Consider the following 27357-nt stretch of genomic DNA (forward strand, 5'->3'; position numbering starts at 1 on the left):
CCTCCCGTGGGTGCCTCCGCCTCCCGCCATACCTGACACCCCCACGGATACAAGCGGTGTACCCCTGCAATGCCCCGCAACCCCCCGTGGGTGCACCCACTGCACTGCCACGGACCCCCGTGGGTGCGCACACACACACGCCCCCCCCCCGGGGCTGCAGCAGGCCCTCAACGCGCATGCGCGCCGCTGTGCCCCCCGCGGCACTAGGACCCCGCGGAGCCGCGCGGGCCCCCGCTGGGCGGGGAGGGGAGGGGAGGGGGGGTATGAATGGGGCCGTGGGAGCCGCGGGGGTGCCACGTGACGGCGGGGAGCCAATCGGGACGCGGGTGACGTAGCTCGTGGCTCCCTTTTCTGCCCTGGGATGTTTTTTTTTTTTTTTTTTAATCTTTTTTTTTTTTTTTTGGCCCCCAAATCGGGGCTTTTTGGGGCGGGCGGCGGGGGAGGGGGAGCGCGGAGCGGGGGCGGATGAAGAGGGACCGGGGACGAGGGTCGCGGCCCCGCGTGGGGGCGGCTCAGGTGAGTGACCGGGGGGGGGGGGGGGGAACCTCGCCCTTCCCCCCCCCCCCAATGGAGGAGCGGGGTAGGGGGGGAGGTCACGTGGCGGTGGCGAGCTGTCAGTCAAGCGCTATCCCGCCCCCGCGGCGGCGCAGTGACCAATGGGCTGTGAGAAAAGCTGTGACGGGCAGGTGGGGCGGTAGGGCGGGGCGGCTTTGTGCGCGGTAGCGGGGGCGGCGGTTTGGGGCGAAAAGCGCCATGTTTGGGTGTTCGCGCGGGGGCGGCGGCGGGCAGGGCCCCAAGTGCTGTGTCACGGCCTGGGGGGGGGGAGGGGAGAGACCCACCCGTGTTCTGCGAGCCCGTGGAGAGGGGGGAAGCCAAGACCACCGCCACCCCCCCCCCCCCCCCCGTGGGTTGGCGGGCGAAGGGGGTTGAGGCTTCCCCTGGAGCCACCGCGGTCGTGGCGGCCGCCGTGGGGGGGTGAGCATCTGTCCCCCTTCACGGTCGGTGTGGGGGTCCCGGGGTCGGCGTGGCCCCCCCCCACCCACCCCCCCTCCACGGTGTGTGCGTGGAGGGGGGGGGGGAAAGGAGGGGAGAGCACCCGCGGATCGGGCCCCACCGGGGGCTGGCGGTCACAGCAGCGGCGTGTTCGTGGGGGTTGGCGCATCCCCAGTGTCGTGAGGGGGGGCTTGACGCGCCCCGTGGGGACCGGCGGACGCGGGGGTAGCCAGGTGCGTGGCCGGGACTTGGAGGGGGGGGGGGGGGGGGGGTGTGTGTAAAGCGAGGCGCGGCGGCGGCTCCGGTATTACCGGGCCCTGATGCCCGTGGGACCCCCGCGAGGGGGGTGAGGGCGGGTGGGGGGGTTCGCCACGTTGTCCGGCACCGCCGGGGGTGGCGGGGAGGCGGCGAGGCCTCCCGGGAGCGCCGGGCTCATTGTCCGCCCGCGGTCACCGCCGCCGGACAAGATGGCGCCTCCCGGCCCCGTCTTCCCCATCCCCGCCGCGGGGAGCGCGACAACAACCGCCAACGGCCGGTTCCGCCCGCTCGTCCCGCCCCTCACGTGACCCGCCGGCCAATGGCTTCGCAACGAATGGCAGCGTCGGCCAATGGGCGCTGATACCGCCAGCTCCGTCGGGTGAGGCGCCGGGCGGAAGGGCGGGAGGGGAGGAGAGCGGCGCGGGTGACTGGCGCGTCGCGCTGCCAATGGGACAGGCGCGCCGGGCGTGCCTCCGCCCAATGAGGCCGCGGTGGGGCGGGGAGGGGCGGGTGAGTGATGTCAGCGCCGCCACCGCCCAATGAGGGGCCGGCTGCTGTCTATATAAGGGCGGCCGGGGGCAGGCCGAGAGGCGCCATTTCGCTGGGACGAAGGACGGAGCGGGTCGGGCCCGGTGCGCGCTGGGGGCGGCCCCAAACCGGATCCATCCTCCGCCGGGCGGCCCAGCCCCCGCCTCCGCGCTCCCGGAGGGCTCGCCGGACCCTCCCCGGCCTCCGTAGCGACCCCTGCCTGCGGCCAGCGGTGAGGGGGCCCTCCTTCCCCCCCCCTCCCCCCCCCCCGCTCCCGCCCTCCTCCCCTCAGGGAGCCAAGATGGAGCCCGGCCGGTGATCCCCGGTACAATCCGCTGTCATCCGCCTCCCGGACCACCGCGGCCCGTCTGATCCCCGGCCTCCGCGGACGCAACCGGCACCCAGCGACGCGGCGAGGCTTGTATTGACCGGATCGCGCAGGATTTTGGAGCCCGGAGGGGGCTCCGAAGAGGGGACCCCCCCCCCCTCCCCCCTCCCGCCCCTACATACCCCCGCCCTCCAACTCCCCGCCGCCATTTTCTCCGCGCCCGTTCATGTGAAGGCCGGTGGATGGTCCCGCACCGTTGTCGCTCGCCGCCGCCGCCGCCGTCGCGCCCGGCCGGAGGAGCTGCTGCCGCCGCCGCCTGAGGCCCGCCCCGCCCGGCCGCGCCCTGCCCGGGGGAGGGGAGGGGGTGCCTGGCTCGTCCCCCCTCCCCGTTGCTCGGTGATGTGCTGACGGGGGAGGGCCCCGCCGGGCCGGTACCGTCGAACCGTTCGCCGGGCAAAGTGGGGGGGTCGTCGGAAGAGACGGCGGCGGCGGGAGGAGGAGGAGAAGGAGAAGGAGAAGAAGGACGGCCGGGACCGCGGGCCGGGCACGCAACCGCCGGCATGTTGCAGAATGTGAATCCCCAGAGCAAGTAGGTACCGGCGCCGTGGGGGGGCTGGGGATGGAGGGGTGGGTTTGGTGTCACGCGTGGGTTGTAGCCGTGACACGACCCGTTGGGGGGGTAGCCTGGGGTTGGCCGGTGGTGTGGGGTCGGGGCTGCGTCCCCTCTCCCGTGAGCTGGGGACGGACAGACGGACCACGGGAGCAGCCGCTTCTCGCCTACGCCGGTGGGGATGGGGTCTCGCCTTCCTCCCCGCCGCACCCGGTGTGACCCTGTCACTCGGGGGCCACCCCGTCCCCCTCCTAGCGCCGTCCTTGGCACTTGAGCCGTGCCCTTGGCAGCTCCGGAGCCCCAGGGAAAAATCCCGCTTGCGCCAAGCGCTGACAACGCGGGCGAAGCCAGCGGACGTTGGGTGACGGTTGTGAAGGCCCGTGGGTGACAGTCACCTGTGGGTCAGCTCAGGGCAACGCGGTGGGGGGGGGGGATCACAGTCTCCCCCCCCCCCTCCCTCGAGTTCTAGGTGTGCGAGGGGTTCAGGGCTTTGGGCAGGAGCTGCCTGGAGAAGGAGCAGGGGTTGGGTTTAGCGGCTGCGCACGCTCTGGAAACCTCCCGAGCCTTCGTGTCAGTGTCGCGGGGGTCCCCGGTGCCACCGTGGTGTCTTCTGTGGGTATTTCCGCGGCTCCTACTGTTCCTCGGTTAGTGGTCGTTACCATAAAACACTGAGTTTTGGCCTTAAAACGATGTGAGAGTTTGTCACGGCTGCGCCGCCTCCCTTGGGACTGTGGGTCCCCCGAGTCCTGTCCCGTCCCTGTGTGCGGTGTCGGGTCCTTGTGACCAGGATGGTGTCAAGCCACCCGGGATCTTGACCCCTGCGTTGACATAATGGTACAACCGCGCCGCGGGGCTTCGCCGTGTCCCTCAAATCCCGCCGGAACTCCCGGCTGTGGCCTCAGAGAACGGGTCACACCGGCGGTGTCACCGTCGCCTCGACGCACATCGGCGCCGTCACCTCCGTGCGCGGCCCCGCGGGTTGGCTCTTTGTTCGAGGGCGAGCCTGGACCCACGCCAAGCTCTCTGCTCCGGCTGCGCCGGCGCGGACGGTTCTCCCGGCACCGGCAGGGAAACACGCGCCCCGTCCGGCAGCAATTAACGGGTGTAGCCGGAGTTCACGGCTAAATCCCGGGCCCTCCCCCCCTCAAAGGGAGACACACGATGGGAGCTCACCCACGTCCTGGGGAACGCGATCGTCTCCCTCTGCCACGCCGTAACCGAGCGCGGCAACGTTCCCACCCTAAATCGTGGCTTTAGGAGCGGTCGGCTCCTTACTGGGGGTTTCTCCTGGGAACCCCGCGGCCTAGCCCCGGTTAGGCGGGGTTGTTTTTCTTTTGGCCAAGGCAGTGGTGCGGCACCCCGGCGCGGAGCTGCCCCGCTAACCCTGTCTCTGCTCCCCTTTCAGGATTCTGGGGGAGGGCAATGCCGGGCTCATGGGCCTGGCGACGGAATCGACCCCCGGCAAGCGGATCCGCAAACCCTCGCTCCTCTACGAGGGCTTCGAGAGTCCAACCATGGCGTCGGTGCCGGCCCTGCAATCCCCCCAGGCGAACCCGCCTCCGCCGGAGGTTTCCAACCCCAAGAAGCCGGGTCGGGTCACCAACCAGCTGCAGTATCTGCACAAAGTGGTGATGAAGGCTCTGTGGAAGCACCAGTTTGCTTGGCCCTTTCGCCAACCCGTCGACGCCGTCAAGCTGGGCCTGCCGGTAACGAGCCCCGCGGACGGGTGTGGGAGAAATTATGGCGCCCGGGGCATGCGCGTGTGTGTCTGTGTGTGTGTCGTCCCCCCCCCCCTCCCCTCGCTCCCCCAACGCCGACGCGTGCAGGCAGGGGGTGTTAGGCAGATATATTGTTAAATTCGGGTGCTGCCTGACCCCGGACGTGGTGCGTGTCCCCCCCGTCCCTTTCCCCAGCCTGAGAGTGCCAGGGCCGGCGCCGTCCCCCTCCCGGGGGCTCCGCCACAGAGATGCAGCCGCAGGTGTCCGGGCTGTGCTGTCCTCGCCCTCTTCCGGGGGGAGGGGGCCTAATCCATACCGGCCCCCCCCACCTCCCCGCACACCTCAGCCCCTCGTAGGCATCCAGGCTGGTCCTGGGGACGTCCTCAGAGCAGCTGCCACCCCCCTCCCCTTGTCCCAATGTCCCCTACAAAGGTATGGATGAGGTGACGCAGCCGCTCTAGAGGTAACCCGGACGCTTCCCCACCTAATCTCTTGTGCCCTGAATGCGTTTTGCAGATTCCCATCCATGAATTTGTAGAAGACATCCTGTGACCCCAATATTAAACGCCAGCCCCCCCGTGCACCTGTGGCGCCCAAGGAGTTAAAGCCCGGAGGTAATTTCCACGTAGGTTTTGCTCTTAAATTTAGCGTTAGCTTCCCCGAGCCCCGTCCCACCTCTCGTGCGGGACGTGCGCGCCCACCGGACGCCAGGATCCGGCCGTTTCCGTAGCGTAGGCTCCCCCCCGCCCCGGCAGAACCGGCTGCTCCCCAGGCACGTAGGGACCCTCTCGCCCCTGTGGGCAAAAGGGGGACGGTGGCACTCTCGGGTGGGGACCAGGTCCGGAGGTGTTTTTTGAACCCCCACGCACCCCCTGCCTGCGTTTGGGCGACGAGTGAGAGCTGGTGTGTGAGCGGGACGCTTGGTCCCCGTCGCGCTTCGCGTCGGTCCCGGCTCCGACATGGGCGAACCGGTGATTTGCCGGGTGCCGAGCGACCGCGGGACCGGGGAGGGTGGGCGCGGGGGGGGGACGCGGCGCGGTCACCGGCGCGCCCCTGACCACCTATGCCGCGTTGTTTTGTCGGCAGGACTACCACAAGATCATCAAGCAGCCCATGGACATGGGGACGATCAAGCGACGCTTGGAGAACAACTATTACTGGGGGGCTGCGGAGTGCATGCAGGACTTCAACACCATGTTCACCAACTGCTACATCTACAACAAGGTGAGAACGACGCCGGTGCTGCCGACGAGTCCCGTGGCGCCTTCCCGGCGGATTCTGACGCCGCTTCGGGTTCTTCCTGCAGCCCACGGATGACATTGTGCTGATGGCCCAAACCCTGGAGAAGATTTTCCTGCAGAAGGTGGCCCAGATGCCACCGGAAGAGCAGGAGATCGTGGTGCCGGTGGCCAAGAACAGCCATAAGAAGGGAGCGTCCCGGGCAGCAGGTAAAACGGTCGCGTGGGGTGGGATGGCTGGCGGGGTTAGGTGGGACCCCAGGGGTTGGATGGGGGGGCTCCCCGAGACTTGGCATCGCCCCCCCCCGCCGCGGCATTAACGGGGAGGTTTCTCGTCTCGGCCCAGCGCTCCTGGCGGGACTCACAGCTGCTCAGCAAGTGCCGGCTGTCTCCTCCGTTTCCCACACCGCGGTCTACGCCCCGAGCCCCGACATCCCCACCACCATAGTTAACATTCCCCACCCATCCGTGATCTCCGCTCCGCTCCTCAAGTCGCTGCACTCCGCCGCCCCGACCGTCCTGGCTGCGCCCGCTCCCACCCAGCCCGTGGCCAAGGTAGGACGAGGGTCGGCTTCGGCGTGGGGCGGATTCCGTGGGTCCGGTTCTTTCTTTTCCCCCCACAGCCTCACGTGTGGGTCTCATCCTTTTTTTTTTTATTTTTTTTTTTTATTTTTTTTTTTACTTTCGACAGAAGAAGGGAGTGAAGCGGAAAGCGGACACCACCACCCCCACCACCACGGCCATCATCGCCACCAGCGGGGAGTCCTCGCCCTCCGCCACGTTGCTCGAGGCCAAGGCGGCCAAGATCCCCGCGCGTCGGGAGAGCGGTCGCCCCATCAAACCCCCAAAAAAAGATTTACCGGATTCGCAGCAGCACCAGACATCCAAAAAGGGCAAATTATCGGAGCAGCTCAAGTACTGCAACGGGATCCTGAAGGAGCTGCTCTCCAAGAAGCACGCGGCCTACGCCTGGCCCTTCTACAAACCCGTCGACGCCTCGGCCCTGGGGCTGCACGACTACCACGAGATCATCAAGCACCCCATGGACCTCAGCACCATCAAGGTAGGGAAGGCTTTTTTTTTTTTGGTTTTTTTTTTTGGAGGGGGAGGGGTTCTGTGGCATTCCTGTCCCGCGTGGTGGGTGTCCGGCAGCTCCCGCTCACCGTTTCTTCTCCCCGCAGCGGAAGATGGAGAACCGGGATTACCACGACGCGCAGGAATTTGCCGCCGACGTCCGGTTAATGTTCTCCAACTGCTACAAGTACAACCCGCCCGACCACGACGTGGTGGCCATGGCCCGTAAGCTGCAGGTGAGCGACGTGGGGGGGGGGGGGGGGGGTGTTTGTGTGTCCCACCGTGCCGTCCCTCCCGCGCTGACCCCGCTCCCCTCGCAGGACGTCTTCGAGTTCAGCTACGCCAAAATGCCGGATGAGCCGCAGGACGCCAGCCCTCCCTCGGTATCGGCCCCTCTTGCCGGCGCCCTCTCCAAATCCTCCTCCGAGGAATCTTCCAGCGACGAGGATGAGGATGACGAGGACGACGAAGACGACGACGAGGACGAAAGCAGCAGCGAGAGCTCGTCGGAGAGCGAGGAGAGCTCCGACTCGGAGGAGGAACGCGCCAACCGCCTGGCCGAGCTGCAGGAGCAGGTGAGGGCCGGAGAAGGGTCCGTGCCACCTCCTGGGCCCGCTCCCCACGCCCGCCTCACCCCCCTGTCTCCCCCCACAGCTGCGGGCCGTGCACGAGCAGCTGGCTGCCCTCTCGCAGGGCCCCGTTTCCAAACCCAAAAAAAAGCGGGAAAAGAAGAAAAAGAAGAAATCGGAGAAGCACAAAGGTCGAGGAGGGGACGAAGAGGCCCGGGCGCGCCAGGCCCAGCTCCGTAAAGCCAAGAAAGCCAGTGGTGGCGGCGGAGGGACGGGCGGAGGCGGCGGCAGCTCCAAGTGAGCGCGGTGCTCGGCGCGGCGCTGGGGTTTGGGTGGGTGGGTGGGGCGCAGGCAGCGGCCGTGATGATTCTTTCCCCGGCAGAGCGACCGTGGCGAGGAACCGATTGGAACAAGCCAAACCCCGTCTGAGCGCTGCCGGCCCCGGGGAGGGAGTTTTGGTGATGGGGTGGGGGGGGGGGGAAGAGGAGGATTTCGCGGCAGCCGTTGACGCCGCGGCGCGATCTCTCCCGACAGGAACTCAAAGAAGGCGGCTAAAGCCGCGTTGCCGCCTCCGCCGGCGCTTTACGATTCGGAGGAAGAGGAAGAGAGTAAACCCATGACCTACGACGAGAAACGTCAGCTCAGTTTGGACATCAACAAGCTGCCGGGCGAGAAGCTGGGCCGGGTGGTTCACATCATCCAGTCGCGAGAACCTTCCCTACGCGATTCTAACCCCGAGGAGATCGAGATCGATTTCGAGACCCTCAAACCCTCGACGCTGCGGGAGCTGGAGCGTTACGTCCTCTCCTGCCTGCGCAAGAAACCCCGCAAGCCCTACAGCGAAAGTAAGCGGTTCTCGGGGTCGCGCCGGGAGGGTTTTGGGGGTGCGCCGAGCCCCAATTTGAACCTTCTCCCCGCAGCCATGAAGAAGCCGGTGGGGAAAACGAAAGAGGAATTGGCGCTGGAGAAGAAGCGGGAGCTGGAAAAACGGCTGCAGGACGTCAGCGGGCAGCTCAATTCCACCAAGAAGCCCCCAAAGAAGGGTGAGTGCCCGGCCGGCGACGCGCTCCCTTCCTTTCGCCCGCGTCGGCGCGGTGAAATTAAACCTTTGCTCCTTTGGTCCAACCTTTTGTTGGTTTTTTGGGGTTTTTTTTGTTTTTTTTTTTTTTTTTGCAGCCAGCGAAAAACCGGAATCTGCTCAGCAAGTGGCCGTATCCCGCCTCAGCGCCTCCAGTTCCAGTTCGGATTCCAGCAGTTCCAGTTCCAGCTCTTCTTCCTCGGACACCAGCGATTCGGATTCGGGTTAAAACGGTCGGAGCCCCCCCCCCCCCCACCCGCTTCCTCCCGCTCCCCCCCCCCCCCCCCCCCCTCCTTTCACCCCACCGCGGCACTCCCCGACGTCGGGGCGGGGTTCGGAAGAGGCTCTGCGGGATCGGACCCAGGTGAACCGGACTGAGGGGCTTCCACCCTGCGGGCAGAGCCCCCCCCCCTCCCCTGGGACACGGGGTGGGGTGGGTGGGTGGGTGGGGGGGGGCTGTGGGGGAACCACCCCCCTGCCTGAGCCAGGGCCCCCCCCCTTGGGGCGCAGTGGGGTGGGGGGGGGGGGACCCCAGTGTTTACAGGCCGGAGGCGTCGCCACAGGGCGGGAAGTGGGGGGGGGGGGGGGGGAATTGACCCTCCGCGCCCCCCCCCCCCCCCCAGCAGGTTTTACTGTTTGTTGGTTTTGGGGTGGTTTTTTTTTTCTTTTTTTTTTTCTTTTTTTTTTTGTTTTTTCCCTGACTTGTGGGATTTTTTTTCCAAAGGGGAAAAGTTTTGGGGTTTTTAAGAAAAAGAAATTTAAAAAAAAAAAAAAAAAAAGAAAAAAAAAACAAAACACAAAAAAAAAAAAAATTAAAAAATCTTTTAAAAAGAAAGGAAGAAAAAAAAAAAAAAAAAAAAGCCCCTTGGGGGGGTTGAGAGTCCCGAGTTTGGGTTTGTCGTGGGGGCACTCGGCCGGCCCTTCCCCGTCCTCGCCCACCCCCCCCCTGGGGGGGGCAGCAGCCGCCGCCCTCCCCCCTCCCCTCATCCGTGGAGGATTTTTAATTTATTTGCGCTGCGTCGTGCTGGCGGGGGCCCCGGGACGCGCCTTGTACATACCCCCCCCCCCGGACGATCAGGGCAGCATGTTCCCCGCGCGGGGCAGGGGGGAGGGAGGGGCCGCCTGTTTTTTACGTTGACTGTATAATTTTTTTCTACTCGTTTTATTTTGGTTTTTGGTTGGTTTTTTTTTTTTGTTGGTTTTATTTTTTTGCCCTTTCACACACACACCCCCCCCCCCCCCCATCCTTTAGACCCTTAGAGCTGTGTTTTCATCTTATTGTATGTTTCGAACCTTTCGATTCTTTAACATGTAAATAAAGAAAATACTATTCGAGTGGAGCTGAGCTGCCGTTTTGCTGGGGGGGGGGGGGGGACACCCCCCCTCCATCGTGGGTCCTTGGGGGGCTGCGGGGGGGGGGGGGCACACAGCTGTGGGGAGATGGGGGACAGTTTTGTCCCCCCCGTCTCTGCTCCTTCTTGACCAGTTTGGGGGGAGGCAGCTGGGGGAGGATGAGGGGGGAGCCCAGCTGGGGTGTGGGGATTTGGGGAAGGGGGGAAATGGGTGTGTGGGGGGGCTGCTCCAATTGGGGGGAGCTGGGGCACCCTGAAACAGGGACCAGGGGGGTCCCCCCATGTTGATGAACCCCAGTATGAAGCCCCCCCGCCCCTGTGAGCATCTCGCTCCTGGGGGGGGCCGAGCATGGCACGGATGTTCGTGCCTGTCCTCGGGAAAAGGTTCTGCCATGGCGAAGGGGTCCCCAGTCCCCCCAACATCCCTCTAGTTTGTGCCTGGGGGTGTCACTCGGGGGGTGTCACCCACCAGGGGCTCACCCATGGCGGGGGGGGGGGGTGTCACCCACCATCACGGTGCCCGACACCCCCCCCCCCCCCCCGCCGGTTGTGGATGACCCTCGTGGTGCTGTCGGTGAAGCGTCCGGGTCACCCTTAACCTGGGACTGTAGGTACCGAGGTTGGGGTCCCCCCGGCTGTGCCCCCACCCCGGCCACCCCCAGGGGATTACTCCGGTACCCAAGATGGGGGGAGGATGCCACGGGGCCCCCCTCTTCACACCATCCCACCCCTCCCTTTTCCACTCATCCCTTATCCAACTCGTTTTCCACAGCACCCCCCAATACCCAGCTGCACCCCAATCTCAGTTTAGGGTCCAACCCCCCCTCCCCTTCCCTGTGCCACGGCTCTGTGCCCACCTGAGGTCTCCCAGCACCACCAGTGTCACCAGCACGGTCCCAGCTCCCAGGACACCACCGGTCTCCATCGCTGCTCCCAGCAGAGGCTGGAAAGGTGCCGAGACCCCCCCCCCCCCCCGCCCCCGAGGGAGCCACACTCTGCCGATTGGGGGTACCCCCACCCCCCCCCTAGTCCTGCCCAGTGCCGGGACCCGCAGGGCTCCCTCTGACACTTGGGGGTCCCCTGGCCCCGCTGCACCCCAGGGCAGGGAGCAGGATCCTTTTATTGCGTCCCCACAAAGAACAGGTCAGGCGATAACGCCCGGAGGCCCCGACGGATGAACAAGGAGCTCCTGGGCAAAACTCAAACGCAAAAAGAAACCTCCAGAGGGTGGAAGGAAGGGCAGATAGGACGGCAGGAATCCAGAGAAACTCTCCGAGAAGCCAGGGACCAGGTTAGGAAAGCCAAAGCCCTGGTAGGATGAAATCTGGCCAGGGACATCAAGGACAAGAAGAAAACTTTCTATAGGTACGTCAGTGAGAAAAGGAAGATGAGGGAAAATGAAGAATGAAGCAGGAGACCTGGTTACCTGGGATATGGAGAAGGCTGAGGTTCTCATGAACTTCTTCGCCTCAGTTTTCACCGGCAAGGGCTCGACCACGCTGCCCTGGTCACAGAAGGCAAAGGCGGGGACTGGGAGAATGAAGAATCGCCCACTGCAGGAGATCAGGTTCAAGAATATCTAAGGAACCTGGAGGTGCAGAAGTCTGTGGGACCTGATGAGATGCGTCCGCGGGTCCTGAGGGAACTGGTGGATGAAGTGGCCAGGCCACTCGCCATCGTATTTCATCAGTCCTGGCAGTCCGGTGACATTCCCACCGACTGGAAAAAGGAAAACAGAACCCCCGTTTTTTTAAGAAGGGAGAAAAGGAAGACCCAGGGAACCATAGACTGGTGCCAGCCCCACGGGTCCAGGGCACCCCACAACCCCACCTCTGCCCCCAGACCCACCACCCCACGGCCGCCCCCTCCGTGTCCTCACGCACCTTTCACGGCCCCCACAGAGCCAGCACAGCCAGCAGCGCCAGCGGGACGCGCCCCCGTCCTCCGGCCATCGCCTCTGCCGGCACCGGGTGCAGCGAGAGCAGGACAAGGCGAGGGGCAGGAGTCGCTCTGGGTTTGGGGAACTGTGTGATGGGGGACACACACACACAGAGGGGGGGCCTCCCCCCCAGGTGCTCAGCCAATGGGAGGGGACCCCGACTCCGACTCAGCTGTTCCCAGGCAGAGTAACGGCACCGAGCGCCCTGCGGAGCAGATGGACCGTCGCCCAGACAGGGCCCCCCCCCCATCAGGGTTATCCTGGGGACCCCCCCCCCCCCCCCCGGTCTCTGTGAGCCCTGGGGTCGCTCTCCCAGCCCTACGGGCATGGGCCGCATCCTGCTGCCTGCCCTGGGGTGCAGCGGGGTCAGGGGATCACAAGTGTCCGAGGGAGCCCTGCGAGTGCCGGCTCTGCCTGGTGACGGGTGATGCTGCCCAGCCTCGCTCCTTACTGGTCCTCGCTGGGACTCCAGTCCCGGCACTGGGCAGGACTGGGGGGATACCCCCAACCGGCAGAGTGCGGATCGCTTTGGGGGGGTCTCAGCACCTTTGCAGCCTCTGCTGCGAGCGGCGATGGAGACTGGTCGTGTGCTGGCAGCTGGGGCCGTGCTGGTGGCACTGGTGGTGCTGGGAGCCCACCCGGCTCGTGGCGAGAAGACCTCAGGTGCGCTCGGACGCGTGGCGTGGGGAGGGTGTTGGTGGGGTTGGGTGCCACGCGTGCCCCGGGACGTGCTGGGTGTCTGTGTTTGGGGGGGTGCTGAGAGGTCCCCCCCGAGCCCCTGGGACCACCCTGCCCCCAGCGATCCCTCGTCCCGTCGTCTGTCCTCTGCAGGGCTGGGAGCAGCGGGCTCCGCGTCAGACCCAGCTCCCCAACAGGGTGGGGGAGATGCTCCCCCCATCTTGCTGAACCCCAGGAACAGCCTCTGGGCTCCGTTCTGCCCCGGATCCCTCCTGCCCCTTCCCTGCCCTTGGGCTCCATCCCTGCACTCGCCCCTTCCCGTGCCCCCCCCGCTGTCCCCCCCCCCCGCCTGGGTGACGGTCTCCCCTCCCCCTGACTCCCCTCGGCTCCTCTCTGGCCCTTCCCAGTCCCCGGGCTGAGCCACGGAGTCCTCGGCGGGTCAGGATCACGCCGCCAGCCCCAGCACAGCCGTGCGGCCATGGGGGAGGCCGGGAGGAGAGCGGCGATGGGGAGGGGGCTGCGCGGTGCCTCCCTGCCCTCCCCTGTCCTGCCTGGCGTCCTTCGGGTGCTGGGGAGGGGGGAGCCGGCCCCCCTGACCTGCCTCCCTGCACGCACAGCGGTTTTCCAGTATTGGTTTGTGGGCGAGTGTCAGTACCTCAACGGCACCGAGCGGGTGAGACTTGTGACGAGGTACGGCTACAACCGGGAGCAGTACGCGCACTACGACAGCGATGTGGGGCACTATGTGGCCGACACCACCCTGGGAGAGCCCCAAGCCGAGTACTGGAACAGCCAGCCAGAAGAACCAGAGAGGACACAGGCTGAGGTGGACACAGTCTGCCGACACAACTACGGGGTGGGCAGGTCTTTCACCGTGGAGAGGAGAGGTGAGTGCGTGGCAGAACATTTCCCCGGGGACGGGCACGAGCCGAGCCCCGGGGCTCCCGGCGGGGAAGAGCGTGTGCGTGGCGTGTTTGGCCAGGGCCCCGCGCAGCCCCTGCAGCCTCCCGCGAGGACGCCGGTCCTGCGTGGGGACGGCCCTGGGCCCGGCTGGGTGGCCCCTGTGCTCTCGCAGTCCGTTCCCAGCTCTGTCCCGCTCTCCCCCAGTTCGGCCCGAGTTGAGCGTCTTCCCCATGCAGTCGAGCTCCCTGCCCCAGACCAACAGGCTGGTTTGCTCCGTGACGGGATTTTACCCCGCGGAGATCGAGGTGAAGTGGTACAAGAACGGGCAGGAGGAGACGGAGCGCGTGGTGTCCACGGACGTGATCCAGAACGGAGACTGGACCTACCAGGTGCTGGTGATGCTGGAGACCACCCCGCAGCGCGGGGACACCTACATGTGCCAGGTGGAGCACGCCAGCCTGCAGCACCCCGTCACCCAGCACTGGGGTAAGGTCCTGCCCTGTCCGGCACCCCGGGCTGGGGGCCCGAGCCCCTGGTGCGGGTGGGGACGCGGGGGACGCCCCCGGCCCTGACCCCCTGCTCTCGTCCCCGCAGAGCTGCAGTCGGACGCCGGCAGGAGCAAGATGCTGACGGGGGTGGGGGGCTTCGTGCTGGGGCTCATCTTCCTGGCGCTGGGGCTCTTCCTCTACGTGCGCAAGAAGGTGAGCGGTCGGGACGCTGGCTGGGGGGTCCCTGGGCTCTGGGGTGTCTCCTGTGCGCGGGGCAGGGGGTGGGGGGGGGTGTCTGCGGTTCCGGCCGCCCCTGCTCCGACGCTGACCTTGTCTCTGTGTTTCAGGGCGCCCCGTTCCCCCAGCTGCAGGTAACCTCCGTCTCTCCCACCCTGCTCCACCCCCCTCTGCAGGCCGCTCCCCGCCTGCTCCCAGGGACGGCACCTCCGGACGGAGCGTGTCCCCCAATAACGTCGGGGCAGAGCCCCGCGGACACACCGGCCCCCAGCCCGGCGCTCACCCCGTCTTGTCTCCCCACAGGGCTCCTGAGCAAACTCCTGCCCACCGGCTCCGCCGCCGCTGCTCGTCCTCTGCCCCCCGCCCAGCGTCACCTCGTCACGGAGCCCCCCGTCCCCGCGCTGATCCCTGCCATCACCCCCTCTCTCCCATCCCAGCTCAGCTTCGCTGTCGCTGCTCTGCAGCCCCCAGGGCCCCACGACGGTGGCCCTCGGCCACTCCAGCTCTGCCTAATAAAGTGTCCCTGTCCCCCCCGGGCCCTGGTTCTTTGGGGACAGTGGGGTGGGTCACTGCCTCCCCTGTGCCCCTGACCAGGCTCTGGTCATAGAATCACAGAACGGTTTGTGTGGGAATGGACCTCACAGCCCATCCAGTTCCACCCCCCCCCCCGGGCAGGCTGGAGAGGTGGGCCCGTGAGAACCCCGTGAAGTTCACCAAGTGCAAGGTCCTGCACGTGGGTCGGGGCAATCCCAGCACAACTCCAGGCTGGGCACTGAATGGATGGAGAGCAGCCCTGAGGAGAAGGACTTGGGGGGTGTTGGGGGATGAGAAGCTCAACGTGACCCAGCAACGTGCACTGGCAGCCCAGAAAGCCAACCGTGTCCTGAGCTGCGTGTCCAGCAGCGTGACCAGCAGGTCGAGGGAGGGGATTCTGCCCCTCTGCTCCGCTCTGGGGAGACCCCCCTGCAGTGCTGCGTCCAGCTCTGGGGTCCCCAGGACAAGAAGGACATGGAGCTGTTGGAGAGAGTCCAGAGGAGGCCACGGAGATGATGCGAGGGCTGGAGCACCTCTGGCATGGAGATCTCAGGCTGAGAGAGTTGGGCTGGTTCAGCCTGGAGAAGAGAAGGCTGCGGGGAGACCTTAGAGCCCCTTCCAGTCCCTGCAGGGGCTCCAGGAAAGCTGGAGAGGGGCTGTTCATCAGGGAATGGAGTGGTAGGACAAGGAGGAACGGTGACCTGGTCTCGTAGAGGGTGTCCCTGCCCATGGCAGGGAACCAGATGACCTTTGAGGTCCCTTCCAACCCAAACCATTCTGTGATTCTGTGATACTATCATTCCATGATAAAAGAGGGGAGATGGAGATGAGATGTGAGGCAGAAATCCTTCCCTGTGAGGGTGCTGAGGCCCTGGCACAGGGTGCCCAGAGAAGCTGTGGCTGCCCCTGGCTCCCTGGCAGTGTTCAAGGCCAGGTTGGATGGGGCTTTGGGCAACCTGGGCTAGTGGAGGGTGTCCCTGCCCATGGCAGGAAGGCGGGACTGGATGGGCTGTGGGGGTCCCTTCCCACCCAAACCAGTCTGGGATTCTGGGATTCTGTGATCCCTGCCCTGAGCACCCCCCCCAGCCCCACTCCACCCCACCGGTGTCCCCTTGCCGTGCCCCACAGGGGCACCCCACTGAGTGGGGCTCCGGCTCCCCGGGCTCTGGGGGGGCTTCCGAGTAGCAGGAAAGGTGGTGGGGGACAGCCTGGCACCACCGGCTCCGTCTGTCACCGGTTCATCTGCACCCAGCTTGTTCCTGGTGGGGAACAGGGCGACTGAGGGGGGCGCTGGCAGGACGCCGGGATCCTTGTGGGGTGCGGTGGGTGCCGTGTCGGGGTGCAGGGCAGCGTCCCGTCCCGTGAGGGGGGCACCGCAGGAGGGACAGGAGTGGCGATCAGCGCTGGGGCTGGGGGGGTGCCCCCCCCCCACCACAGGGCCCTGCTCCCTGCCCCAGCCCACTATGGCTCAGACACCGGGGGGGGGGGGGGGGCACACACATGGAGCCACCGACCAGAGCAGCTGAGGGGACCCAGCACCCCTCGTCTCCACCCCGGATCCATCCCCAAGGCGGTGGGGTGCCGGATCTGCCACCCACGCTCCCCCCCCCCTCCAGCTCCCACAGGACCCCTCGCACGTGTGGCCCCCAGCGAGCACTCAGAGCCCTGTCAGGGACGCAGGGGCACGGGGGGAGGCAGTGACCCACCCCACTGTCCCCAAAGAACCAGGGCCGGGGGGGACAGGGACACTTTATTAGGCAGAGCCGGAGCGGCCGAGGGCTACCGTCGTGGGGCCCGGGGGCCCGGGGGGCTGCAGAGCAGCAACAGCGAAGCTGAGCTGGGATGGGAGAGAGGGGGTGATGGCAGGGATCAGCGCGGGGATGGGGGGGGCTCCGTGACGAGGTGACGCTGGGCGGGGGGCAGAGGACGAGCAGCGGCGGCGGAGCCGGTGGGCAGGAGTTCGCTCAGGAGCCCTGTGGGGAGACAAGACGGGGTGAACGCTGGGCTGGGGGGCCAGTGTGTCCGCGGGGCTCTGCCCCGGCGTTATCGGGGGACACGCTCCGTCCGGAGGTGCCGTCCCTGGGAACAGGCGGGGAGCGGCCCGCAGAGGGGGGGTGGAGCAGGGTGGGGGAGACGGAGGTTACCTGCAGCTGGGGGAACGGGGCGCCCTGAAACACAGAGACAAGGTCAGCGTCGGAGCAGGGGCGGCCGGAACCGCAGACCCACCCCCACCCCCCCCGCCCCGTGCACAGGAGACACCCCAGAGCCCAGGGACCCCCCAGCCAGCGTCCCGACCGCTCACCTTCTTGCGCACGTAGAGGAAGAGCCCCAGCGCCAGGAAGATGAGCCCCAGCACGAAGCCCCCCACCCCCGTCAGCATCTTGCTCCTGCCGGCGTCCGACTGCAGCTCTGCGGGGACGAGAGCAGGGGGTCAGGGCCGGGGGCGTCCCCCGCGTCCCCACCCGCACCAGGGGCTCGGGCCCCCAGCTCGGGGTGCCGGACAGGGCAGGACCTTACCCCAGTGCTGGGTGACGGGGTGCTGCAGGCTGGCGTGCTCCACCTGGCACATGTAGGTGTCCCCGCGCTGCGGGGTGGTCTCCAGCATCACCAGCACCTGGTAGGTCCAGTCTCCGTTCTGGATCACGTCCGTGGACACCACGCGCTCCGTCTCCTCCTGCCCGTTCTTGTACCACTTCACCTCGATCTCCGCGGGGTAAAATCCCGTCACGGAGCAAACCAGCCTGTTGGTCTGGGGCAGGGAGCTCGACTGCATGGGGAAGACGCTCAACTCGGGCCGAACTGGGGGAGAGCGGGACAGAGCTGGGAACGGACTGCGAGAGCACAGGGGCCACCCAGCCGGGCCCAGGGCCGTCCCCACGCAGGACCGGCGTCCTCGCGGGAGGCTGCAGGGGCTGCGCAGGGCCCTGGCCAAACACGCCACGCACACGCTCTTCCCCGCCGGGAACCCCGGGGCTCGGCTCGTGCCCGTCCCCGGGGAAATGTTCTGCCACGCACTCACCTCTCCTCTCCACGGTGAAAGACCTGACCACCCCGTAGTTGTGTCGGCAGAATGTGTCCACCTCAGCCCGTCTCTGCTCCAGTAGTTCTGGCTGGCTGTTCCAGTTCTGGGCTTGGGGCTCTCCCAGGGGGGTGTCGGCCACATAGTGCCCCACATCGCTGTCATAGTGCGTGAACTGCTCCCGGTTGTAGATGTTTCTCACCACAAGCCTCACCCGCTCGGTGCCGTTGAGGTACTGACACTCGCCCACAAGCCTATACTGGAAAACCGCTGTGCGTGCAGGGAGGCAGGTCAGGGGGGCCGGCTCCCCCCTCCCCAGCACCCGAAGGACGCCAGGCAGGACAGGGGAGGGCAGGGAGGCACCGCGCAGCCCCCTCCCCATCGCCGCTCTCCTCCCGGCCTCCCCCATGGCCGCACGGCTGTGCTGGGGCTGGCGGCGTGATCCTGACCCGCCGAGGACTCCGTGGCTCAGCCCGGGGACTGGGAAGGGCCAGAGAGGAGCCGAGGGGAGTCAGGGGGAGGGGAGACCGTCACCCAGGCGGTGGGGGGGACAGCGGGGGGGGCACGGGAAGGGACGAGTGCAGGGATGGAGCCCAAGGGCAGGGAAGGGGCAGGAGGGATCCGGGGCAGAACGGAGCCCAGAGGCTGTTCCTGGGGTTCAGCAAGATGGGGGGAGCATCTCCCCCACCCTGTTGGGGAGCTGGGTCTGACACGGAGCCCGCTGCTCCCAGCCCTGCAGAGGACAGACGACGGGACGAGGGATCGCTGGGGGCAGGGTGGTCCCAGGGGCTCGGGGGGGACCTCTCAGCACCCCCCCAAACACAGACACCCAGCACGTCCCGGGGCACGCGTGGCACCCAACCCCACCAACACCCTCCCCACGCCACGCGTCCGAGCGCACCTGAGGTCTTCTCGCCACGAGCCGGGTGGGCTCCCAGCACCACCAGTGCCACCAGCACGGCCCCAGCTGCCAGCACACGACCAGTCTCCATCGCCGCTCACAGCAGAGGCTGCAAAGGTGCTGAGACCCCCCCCAAGCGATCCGCACTCTGCCGGTTGGGGGTATCCCCCCAGTCCTGCCCAGTGCCGGGACTGGAGTCCCAGCGAGGACCAGTGAGGAGCGAGGCTGGGCAGCATCACCCGTCACCAGGCAGAGCCGGCACTCGCAGGGCTCCCTCGGACACTTGTCCCACGCCGGAGCAGTGACCCCAGGGAGGAGGCTGCCAGCCCCAGCCGGCACTTGGGATCCCCGGCCTCGGCAGCCCCCACCTCCCCCCTCCCCAGATCCATCTCCAGGGGTGTGCACGGCCCAAGTTCAACAGCGTTACCCCTGCACGACCCTGTTCTGGCATCCATCTGTCTGTCTGCTCCGCAGGGCGCTCGGTGCCTTTGCTCTGCCTGGGAACAGCTGAGTCGGTGTCGGGGTCCCCTCCCATTGGCTGAGCACCTGGGGGGGGGGGGCCCCTGTGTCCCCCCCCAGCACACAGTTCCCCAACCCAAGAGCGACTCCTGCCCCTCGCCCTGTCCCGCTCTCGCTGCCCGGTGCCAGGAGAGGCGATGGCCGGAGGACGGGGCGTCCCGCTGGCGCTGCTGGCTGTGCTGGCTCTGCAGGGCGTGGGGGCCGTGAAAGGTGCGTGAGGACACGAGGGGGGCAGCCGTGGGGTGGTGGGTCTGGAGGCAGAGGTGAAGCGTGGGGTGTCCTGGACCCGTGGGGGGTGTGTGGGGGGGTTGGGGCAGGGCGCTGGGCATGGGGAACTCTGTCCCTCTAACTGCAGGTAACCCCTGGGTGGGGATGGACCCCGGGTGCACCCCAGGAGGCTGTGGAGGATGCGGGGGGGAGGCCAGGACACGTGTTCCTGGACCTCCCCCGGCCCAGGTCTCCCTGCCCTCCTGCCCCTGCGTGCCCCAGCTCTGTGGGTCGGGTCCCTGCAAGCTCCCGGGTGTCCCTTCACCGTGGCTGTGCCCAATGGTGGGGTTATCGTGTGGGGCAGGACGGGCAGTGCCCAAGTCCTTGACGGGGTCCTGGGATGGGGTCCTGTGGTCCCCACAGCCCATCACCAGCCCTGACCTCGGGTGAGGAGGAAGGGGAACCTCCTGATGGCATGGAGGGGCCGGAGCGGGGAGCAGGTGCCTGACCTCTCGGAGATTGGGGGGGGGGGGGGGGGGGGGGGGTGTGTCTCAGCATCTGCCCGTCTTTGTGGGACCCCCAGGGAACGGGGGGGGTGGGGGTGGCTTGTTCTCACCATCAGGGCCACCCTGTGCTCTCTCAGTGTCCCCACGGGTGTCCCATGGGGAGAAGGGAGGGGCAGGGACCCTAACGCCTGTCCTGTCCCAGTGGGGAACGTGATCATCCAGGCGGAATTCTACCAGCGGGATGAGAAGCTGCAGCAGGAGAACGGCGAGTTCATGTTTGAATTCGACGGGGACGAGCTCTTCCACGTGGACCTGCAGAAGGCAGAGACCATCTGGCGCCTGCCTGAGTTCGGGCAATTCGCCTCCTTCGAGGCACAGGGAGCTCTGCAAAACATGGCTGTAGACAAGCAGAATTTGGAGATCATGACGAAGGCGTCCAACCGCTCACGGGCAACCATCGGTAACAACCTGGCCGCGGCACGGCCAGTGCCTTCACCCTCCCTGCAGTACCTGGGGACCCGGGCACAGCCCCAAGCTGGGGTGCGGGGTCCCCCCCCCCCCAGGGTGGGCAGCAGAGCACGACCAGGCCAGGTCTATGGGGCAGGAAGCCCCAGCCCAGCCCCAGGCACTAACCCCTTCTCCATTTCCCCCCCAGCACCACCTGAGATGACGGTGTTCTCCAAGAATCCTGTGCAGCTGGAGGACCCCAACGTCCTGATCTGCTACGTGGACAAGTTCTGGCCACCCGTGCTCTCCATCAAGTGGCTGAAGAACGGGCAGGAGGTGACGGACGGCGTCCTCGAGACCGTTTTCTACCGAGGGCCAGAGGTCACCTTCCGCAAGTTCTCCTACCTGCCCTTCATCCCCAGTCGGGGGGACTACTACGACTGCCGTGTGGAGCATGAGGGGCTGCCCAGCGCCCTCCTGAAGCACTGGGGTGAGGAGGGGGGCTGAGCCGGGGCCCGGATGTCCCCTGGCCTTGCAGGCAGTGAGGGGGGGGCTCAGCACCCCATCCTCATCCACCTTCACCCCTCTGCAGAGCCCCAGATGCCTCTCCCCACCTCCGAGAGCACCGAGACCCTGGTGTGCGCCCTGGGCCTGGCCGTGGGCATCGTCGGCATCATCGTGGGCACCATCCTCATCATCAAGGCCATGAAGATGAACAGCGCCCGCAACCAACGGGGCCTCTTGTGAGGGGGCAGAGCCCAGGGCCCCCCGCCTCCCCCCCAGCCGGACCCTCTGCACCCTCAGCCAGCCCTCACCTCTGCTCGCCCCGGTGCCCGTGTCCCTGCCCGCCCTCACCACCACCCCCTTCTCCCGTGCAGCAGCACACGCAGACACGCTGGAGACGGCTCCAGAGCCAGAGTCGGCACGGACTCATCCCCACAGGGGCCGAGCCGCTTCCCCTGGCTGCGGCGAGCCGGGGGGGGGGCACCTAGGGCTGCTCTGGCTCACCTGCTGCCGGGGGAAATGGCTGCAGAGCCCGGGGACCTGCGCCGGTCCCAGTACGCAGCCCATTACCGTCGCCACACTGGGCCTGCCCGCCCCATGGCCCCCTGGCCCCGCGGCCGTCTCCAGCTGGGGACGCGGCACCTCCTCCCAGCCCAGATACGGGGTCTCCCCTGAAGACCCCTGAAGGCAGGGTGGGGGTGCCCTGCCCCATAGCTCCCCCTTGGCGCACCGTCCTTCACCCCCCACTCCTGCTCTGCTGCTTTATCACCACAATAAAGTGGGTTGGGGTTGATCCTGCCGTGAGACCCTCACCGTGAGTCCGTTCTCTGCACCGTGCAAGGGGGGAGACTGCAGCTCCTACGAGCCCCCTTGATCTTTGGGTGATCTATGGGGCGGTGGGTCGTGGGTGTGGGGCAGGGCTCTAAGGATCTAGCTCCAGCTCTGGGGCAGAGGGAAGGGGTTTGGGTCACCTCAGGACTCCTGGGTTCTCCCAGCCGACGTCGCTGGGATCTTAGGACCTCTGAAGAACAGTCCCATGGTGGGGGACGGGCACCTATTTATGGCTCCCAGGGGGGGGCTGAGAGCCCGTCGGCACGTAGCCACACTCACGGCAAGGCCGGGAAGGGGCTCCAGGACAGTCCGACAGGCGCCAGCCACAGCACGTGGCTCCCCGGTCGGCCATCACCGGCTGGGGCACAGACCCCGGGCAGGGGAGTCCTCGTGGGGGTCCACCCGCACCCAGGGAGGTCCCCGGGGGTGGCGGGGCTCCACGACGCCGGCGTTCGCGCCATGGGTGCTGTGGCTGACCCCCTGCCGGGCTAAGAGCTGGCCAAGGGATGACACAGAGGGGGAACAGGCGAACTACAGGTGACGAGACCGGTTCATGCAAGCGTTGTTCCCTGTCATGCACACGCGTACACGCGCGCGTGTAGCCTGGGTGGTGGAGGGGAACGCAACGGCTGCCCACGGGAGCCATTAGCCAGGGCGGGGAGCAAAGCTGGACTTTGCCCTCAGCGAAACCAGTTCTCCCAGCAGCACCTTTGCCTGGTAACTGGTGACACTGCAGCCCCGCTCCGGAGGTCTGTGGCAGCGCCTGTCCTGCTTCCCCATCACCCATGGCGGGGTGTGGGGGGGGGGTCTAAGCACAAGGCTTGTGCATGTGGGGCGGGGGCGGCGGGGCGCTCCATGGGGGTCCGGCACAGCACGGTCAGCACCCCGGAGCTCCCGGTTGCGCCCACGACGGGGGTCCGAGCCCGCAGGCCAGGGACGCACTGAGCCCCACGTGCACGGGCCTCCCACGCTCACAGATAGAGACGAGGGATAGGAACCGCGAAACCGCGGTTGCCGTGGGGCTGCGGAGGAGAAGGAGGCGCTGAGGAAACCCCCCCCCCTTCAAGGGATGAGGAGCAAATCCCTCCCGGGAGCAGCGATGGAGGTAAGGCAGCGTGGCGGCTCAGGGTTTGGTTCCCTTCCTCGCTGGGAGCAGAAGGGGAAGATGCGGCTGGAACAGAAAGCAGATGACGTGCAGCGGGGAGGATGTGAAACCCGGCAGGTTCCTGGTGGAAGCAGAGCTCTGGCTCTGGGGCCTGAATAAAAACTACCTGGAGACAGCAGATTTTAGGATTAAAAAAAAAAAAAAGAAATAAAAATAGCAGCAAGAGCCGAGCCCGCAGCCCTGGCATCACACCGCGGTGATCAGACAGGAGCCGCCGTCCCTCTGGGGTAGATCTGGGCCTGGCCACGGCCATGACGGCATCTCCCCCGGCCCAGGCACCGAGGAGCACCGTGCCTCGGGGACACGGCCGGAGCAGAGGGTCTCGGTCGCTTCTGGGGGGACGCAAGGCTTGTCGTCCCTTCTGGCAAAGGCACGAGAAGTGTCCTCAGCCTCAGGAGGACACGAGATGGCAGTGGGGAGGGAGACGAGGACCCGGTTTGGGAAGGGGAAATGCAGTCCCGTCACAGGCAGCTGGCCCGGAGGCGTCCAGGGCCTCCCGCCTCGGCCACGCAGACCCAGAGCCCAAATCCTAAAAGACAGATCCCAAAACCGGCTGCCTCCGGGCTTGGAGGGGGCTGTATCCGGCATGGAGCTGCCCTGGGTTGGGGGGGGGGTGTGTCTCCTGGTGACCCCCCAGCTGTCCCCCCCAAAACAGACCCAGACAACTGGACCCAGCAAGGCCAGGACAAGGGTTCAGCTGCCTGGCGCAGGCACGTCCCGCTGTCGGCCCCGCACGCTGGGACCGGGACCTGAGCTGCCTGCAGTCTGCCGGAGACGGGTGACGCAGCCCAGTGCTGCCGGCTAACTGGTTGGACTGGGGTTACTGGAGGGCAGGAAGAGCAGGCAGGGACGTTTCCCCGAAATGCTGGCGTGTGCCCCATGGTGGGGGGGGGGGTGTGGGAGGGTGTGGGGGTGTGGGTGACTGGCTTCGGTGGAAATCCCCTGTCTCTGTGCGTGCCGGGGCGGGGGTGGGCGATGGGGGGGTAAGCCGGCAGGACGGACAGACGGAGCAGGTCTCGCCTCACCCCGAAGGACGCCAAGCCGGACGGATGGACGGACAGACGGCACGCTGATCGCACCTCACACACACACACCCCCCCCCTCCCCTCCCCGAGGACGCCAAGCCCCGCGGCGTCAGGGGCCTGAAGCCAGCAAGGGATCGCCGCCCCCATCAAGCCGAGAGGCCGCAGACGCCGGCTTAGGCGCAGGGGTGTCCCTTTTCCTCGGGCAGGGGTCCACGGGGGCTCCGCTCCATCGAGACCTGCACCAACTCCGTCCGTCCGTCTGTCCGTCCCCACCTCGGGACACCATTACCAGCCGGGCTGGTGGTCCCGTCCCTTCTGCCGCAGGCACGCAGGCCCCATGGCTGCGGTGGGATGCGCTGGGGTCACCCCTGTAGCCCCCAGCCCCCGTTCCTGGGGTGCCCTCTGGGGAGCTGCAGGGGGTGGTGGTGGGGGGGGGTGGTCATGGGAAGGGGGAGATGGGTGCGAATGGTGCCAGGGGATTTCCAAGAGAAGTTTCCCCAGGGATGGCGTGTCACCAGGGGAAAACTTGTGAGGGAAGACCCGAGCCCAGACCCCGCTGAGCAGGATAGTGCCTTCGCCCTCCCCAAATATTCCTGTGGAGAGCAGCAGCACTGCGCTGGAATTACCCCCCCACCGTCCCCGAGGGATGACAATGACAACGCTCCGGAGCATGAGAGAGAGACACTCAAACACCCCGAAAAGACTCAAACACCCCTTTTTTTCACTCCCACCAGAACATCTGCAGGAAGCAGGAGCGTGACCGGTACATGAGGGCAGGGTGGGCAAGAGAACAGACATGTCTGCCCCTCCTCCCCCCCTTGATCCACCCCGTGCCCCGGAGCTGGGTCTGGTGGAGCAGGATGAGCAGGATGCTGAGGTGGGATCTGTCCCCAGCCCCCGGGATCGCTGCGCAGGAGAACCGCAAGCAACGGATTTACCCCGCACACGGGAAGCACCTTTTGGGGGTCCTGGCTCTGGCTTCCCCCCCTCCGCCCCAACAACCTGGGGGTCAGGTCCAGCCAGCACGGGTTCATGAAAGGCAGGTCCTGCTTGACCAACCTGATCTCCTCCTGCGACCAGGGGACTTGCCGAGCGGGTGAGGGAAAGGCTGTAGATGTTATCTACTTGGACTTCAGCAAAGCCTTCGACACGGTGTCCCACAGCGTTCTCCTAGAGAAGCTGGTGGCCCACGGCTTAGACGGGCGCGCTCTTCGCTGGGTGAAAAACTGGCTGGAAGGCCGAGCCCAGAGAGCTGCGGTGAACGGAGTTAAATGCAGTTGGCGGCCGGTCACAAGCGGTGTTCCCCAGGGCTCCATCTTGGGGCCGGTCTTGTTTAATATCTGTATCAATGATCTGGACGAGGGGATCGAGTGCGGCCTCAGTAAGTTTGCAGATGACACCATATTGGGTGAGAGTGTCGATCTGCTCGAGGGTAGGAAGGCTCTGCAGAGGATCTGGACAGGCTGGATCGATGGGCCGAGGCCAACTGGATGAGGTTTAACAAGGCCAAGTGCCGGGTCCTGCCCTTGGGTCACACCAACCGCAGGTAACGCTACAGGCTTGGGGCAGAGTGGCTGGAAAGCTGCCGGGAGGAAAAGGACCTGAGGGTGCTGGTTGCCAACCGGCTGAACGTGAGCCGGCAGTGTGCCCAGGTGGCCGAGGTGGCCAACAGCATCCTGGCTTGGCTCAGGAATGGTGTGGCCAGCAGGACCAGGGCAGCAATCATCCCCGTGTACCTGGCTCTGGTGAATGCTGGGTTCAGTTTTGGGCCCCTCACTCCAAGAAGGACACTGAGGTGCTGGAGCGAGTCCAGAGAAGGGACACGAAGCTGGTGAAGGGTCTGGAGCACAACTCCCGTGAGGAGTGGCTGAGGGAATGGGGGTTGTTTAGCCAGGAGAAGAGGAGGCTGAGGGGAGACCTGATCGCTCTCTACAGCTACCTCAAAGAAGGTTGTAGTGAGATGGCTCTTGGTCTCTTCTCCCAAGTAACTAGGGAAAGGTCGAGAAGAAATGATCTCCAGTTGTGTCAGGGGAGGTTTAGATTGGCTATGAGGAAAACTTTCTTCACCGAAAGAGTGGTCAGGCATTGGAACGGGCTGCCCAGAGAGGTGGTGGAGTCACCATCCCTGGAGGTGTTCAAAAGACATGTAGACGTGGCACTTTGGGACATGGTTTAGTAGACCCATGGTGTTGGGTCAACGGTTGGACTTGATCTTAGAAGTCTTTTCCAAACTTAAGATTCTATGGTTCTACGGTTCTATAGGTCTATGGTTCTATGGTTCTATGATTCTATGGTTCTATAGGTCTACGGTTCTATGAAAACCCACCCCATCCCGCTGACACCACGGTGCTGGGAGCAGGAACGCGATGCTGGGGCACACACCAGGACCAGTCCAGGTCCTTTAGACTCAGCAGCGCTTTGCCCTGCCTGCATGGGGCACGGAGCAGCTCCGGGCACCTTCTCCTTCCCCGGGACCCTGCTCAGGGTGGTACCACCCCCCCCACACCACGGACATTCCCAGCGAAGCGCCGGAGCCGTCGGTGCGTGGCGAGCGCAGGGAAGGAGTCACGGGGGTCCCGGTGGCTTCGGTTTGCATCTCTGCCGCGGCGCCTAGCAGAGCTCCCTTCGTCTCCAGGGAACCCGACGGTACGTGCGGCTCCTGAAAGCTCCCTGAAAACTCATTTCCACCCAGATCCTCTGGAACCAAGGCCGCTTCCCCGTCACGCTGCCGCCCTCCTGCCCAGCCCGCTTCGCTCCTCCTCACTTACGGTTTCCGTGTGTCCGGTCCCTCCTGGGTCAGGATTTCCTAAGCTTGTTCCTCGCCCGCCGGAAAGGCAAACGGCTGGTGGGAAACGATGGTGCTTCCGCCAGTGAATCCTTTTCCCACTTGCGCCTCTGCCACTTCCGTCCCTTTTCCTCCTCGTGCTGCTGCCGCTTCCAGCCCTTTTCCCCCTCCCACCGCTGCCACTTCCCGTCCTTTTCCCCGTCGCACCCCTGATGCTTCCCACCCTTTCCCCCCTCACACCGCTGCTGCTTCCTGTCCTTTTCCCAATCATGCCGCTGCCGCTTCCCGACCTCTTCCCTCTACACACTACTGCCACTTCCTGCCTTTTTCCCCATTGTGCCACTGTTGCTTTCCACCCTTTTCCCCCCCTTGCTGCGCTGCCACTTCCTGCCCTTTTTCCCATCGCACCGCTGCCACTTCCCACTGTTTTCCTCCTCATGCCACTGCCTCTTGTGCCCTTTTCCCTTCCTGCCACTTCCTCTTCCCATCCTTTTCCCCCTCACACCACTGCTGCTTCCTGCCCTTTTCCCTCTTGCGCTGCTGCCTCTTCCTGCCCTTTTCCCCCCCTCACACAGCTGCTACTTCCCGTCCTTTTCCCCCATCACCTCTGCCACTTCCCACCCTTTTCCCCTCTGCCAATGCCACTTCCTGCCCTTTTCCCCCTGTCACCTCTGCCACCTCCCGCCCTGTTCCCCCACCTGTCGTGGCCGCTTCCCATCAATTTCCCCTCTCACTCCGCTGCCACTTCCGCCCTTTTCCCTTCCTGTTGTTGCTGCTTCCCACCCTTTTCCCCCCTCACACTGCTGCCGCTTCCCATCCTTTTCCCTCGTCACCTCTGCCGCTTCCCGCCCTTTTCCTCCTCATGCTGCTGCTGCTTGTGCCCTTTTTCCCCAAAATGCCTCTGACACTTCCTGCTCTTTTCT

At 66.0% G+C, this 27357-nt stretch overlaps 4 protein-coding genes across 9 annotated transcripts; 3 read left to right on the plus strand and 1 right to left on the minus strand.

Annotated features, from left to right (window-relative positions):
* The first annotated feature begins 1780 nt into the window (after positions 1 to 1780).
* On the plus strand, positions 1781 to 9734 carry BRD2 (bromodomain containing 2). Of its 6 annotated transcripts, XM_075738438.1 has the most exons (13): positions 1790 to 2696; positions 4123 to 4423; positions 4952 to 5049; positions 5522 to 5659; positions 5742 to 5883; positions 6020 to 6228; positions 6365 to 6736; positions 6855 to 6983; positions 7068 to 7322; positions 7402 to 7613; positions 7851 to 8161; positions 8237 to 8359; positions 8493 to 9734. In XM_075738438.1, exons 4-13 carry the CDS (start codon positions 5549 to 5551, stop codon positions 8621 to 8623), a joined length of 1995 nt encoding a protein of 664 aa, XP_075594553.1. In that variant the 5' UTR covers positions 1790 to 2696; positions 4123 to 4423; positions 4952 to 5049; positions 5522 to 5548; the 3' UTR covers positions 8624 to 9734. The 6 variants fall into 6 exon arrangements, with proteins under 6 accessions (XP_075594548.1, XP_075594550.1, XP_075594549.1 ...); XM_075738435.1 differs by lacking the exon at positions 4952 to 5049 and having other exon boundaries at positions 1786 to 2696; positions 7441 to 7613; positions 8493 to 8673; XM_075738434.1 differs by lacking the exon at positions 4952 to 5049 and having other exon boundaries at positions 1789 to 2696.
* A 2432-nt stretch (positions 9735 to 12166) lies between these two features.
* LOC142598941 (class II histocompatibility antigen, B-L beta chain-like) lies at positions 12167 to 14522 on the plus strand. Its single transcript, XM_075738440.1, has 6 exons — positions 12167 to 12348; positions 12981 to 13250; positions 13471 to 13752; positions 13861 to 13967; positions 14102 to 14125; positions 14295 to 14522. Exons 1-6 carry the CDS (start codon positions 12258 to 12260, stop codon positions 14301 to 14303), a joined length of 783 nt encoding a protein of 260 aa, XP_075594555.1. The 5' UTR covers positions 12167 to 12257; the 3' UTR covers positions 14304 to 14522.
* A 1738-nt stretch (positions 14523 to 16260) lies between these two features.
* LOC142598940 (class II histocompatibility antigen, B-L beta chain-like) lies at positions 16261 to 18631 on the minus strand. The gene is made up of 6 exons (XM_075738439.1): positions 18446 to 18631; positions 17545 to 17814; positions 17043 to 17324; positions 16828 to 16934; positions 16670 to 16693; positions 16261 to 16498 (listed from the first exon to the last, which is right to left on the minus strand). The coding sequence occupies exons 1-6, from the start codon at positions 18534 to 18536 to the stop codon at positions 16490 to 16492; spliced, it is 783 nt and encodes a 260-aa protein (XP_075594554.1). The 5' UTR covers positions 18537 to 18631; the 3' UTR covers positions 16261 to 16489.
* Positions 18632 to 19026: 395 nt separating this feature from the next.
* On the plus strand, positions 19027 to 21440 carry LOC104634357 (HLA class II histocompatibility antigen, DR alpha chain). The gene is made up of 4 exons (XM_075738441.1): positions 19027 to 19174; positions 19880 to 20137; positions 20333 to 20614; positions 20717 to 21440. Exons 1-4 carry the CDS (start codon positions 19102 to 19104, stop codon positions 20869 to 20871), a joined length of 768 nt encoding a protein of 255 aa, XP_075594556.1. The 5' UTR covers positions 19027 to 19101; the 3' UTR covers positions 20872 to 21440.
* The last annotated feature ends 5917 nt before the right edge of the window (positions 21441 to 27357 follow it).

This window comes from Balearica regulorum, chromosome 32, assembly GCF_011004875.1.
Source record: "Balearica regulorum gibbericeps isolate bBalReg1 chromosome 32, bBalReg1.pri, whole genome shotgun sequence".
NCBI classification, from domain to species: Eukaryota; Metazoa; Chordata; class Aves; order Gruiformes; family Gruidae; genus Balearica; species Balearica regulorum.

Bases quoted from the DNA above. Each gene is read 5' to 3' on its own strand.
- BRD2 (XM_075738433.1), top strand. From the start codon at position 2,668: ATGTTGCAGAATGTGAATCCCCAGAGCAA. The intron at 4,424-5,521 runs GTAACGAGCCCC...TTTTGTCGGCAG, and splicing joins CCGTCAAGCTGGGCCTGCCG to GACTACCACAAGATCATCAA. The intron at 6,984-7,067 runs GTGAGCGACGTG...CTCCCCTCGCAG, and splicing joins CCATGGCCCGTAAGCTGCAG to GACGTCTTCGAGTTCAGCTA.
- LOC142598941 (XM_075738440.1), top strand. From the start codon at position 12,258: ATGGAGACTGGTCGTGTGCTGGCAGCTGGGGCCGTGCTGGTGGCACTG. The intron at 13,251-13,470 runs GTGAGTGCGTGG...GCTCTCCCCCAG, and splicing joins TTTCACCGTGGAGAGGAGAG to TTCGGCCCGAGTTGAGCGTC. The intron at 13,753-13,860 runs GTAAGGTCCTGC...TCGTCCCCGCAG, and splicing joins CCCCGTCACCCAGCACTGGG to AGCTGCAGTCGGACGCCGGC.
- LOC142598940 (XM_075738439.1), bottom strand. From the start codon at position 18,536: ATGGAGACTGGTCGTGTGCTGGCAGCTGGGGCCGTGCTGGTGGCACTG. The intron at 17,815-18,445 runs GTGCGCTCGGAC...CTGCACGCACAG, and splicing joins TCGTGGCGAGAAGACCTCAG to CGGTTTTCCAGTATAGGCTT. The intron at 16,935-17,042 runs GTAAGGTCCTGC...TCGTCCCCGCAG, and splicing joins CCCCGTCACCCAGCACTGGG to AGCTGCAGTCGGACGCCGGC.
- LOC104634357 (XM_075738441.1), top strand. From the start codon at position 19,102: ATGGCCGGAGGACGGGGCGTCCCGCTGGCGCTGCTGGCTGTGCTGGCT. The intron at 20,138-20,332 runs GTAACAACCTGG...TTTCCCCCCCAG, and splicing joins CCGCTCACGGGCAACCATCG to CACCACCTGAGATGACGGTG. The intron at 20,615-20,716 runs GTGAGGAGGGGG...ACCCCTCTGCAG, and splicing joins CGCCCTCCTGAAGCACTGGG to AGCCCCAGATGCCTCTCCCC.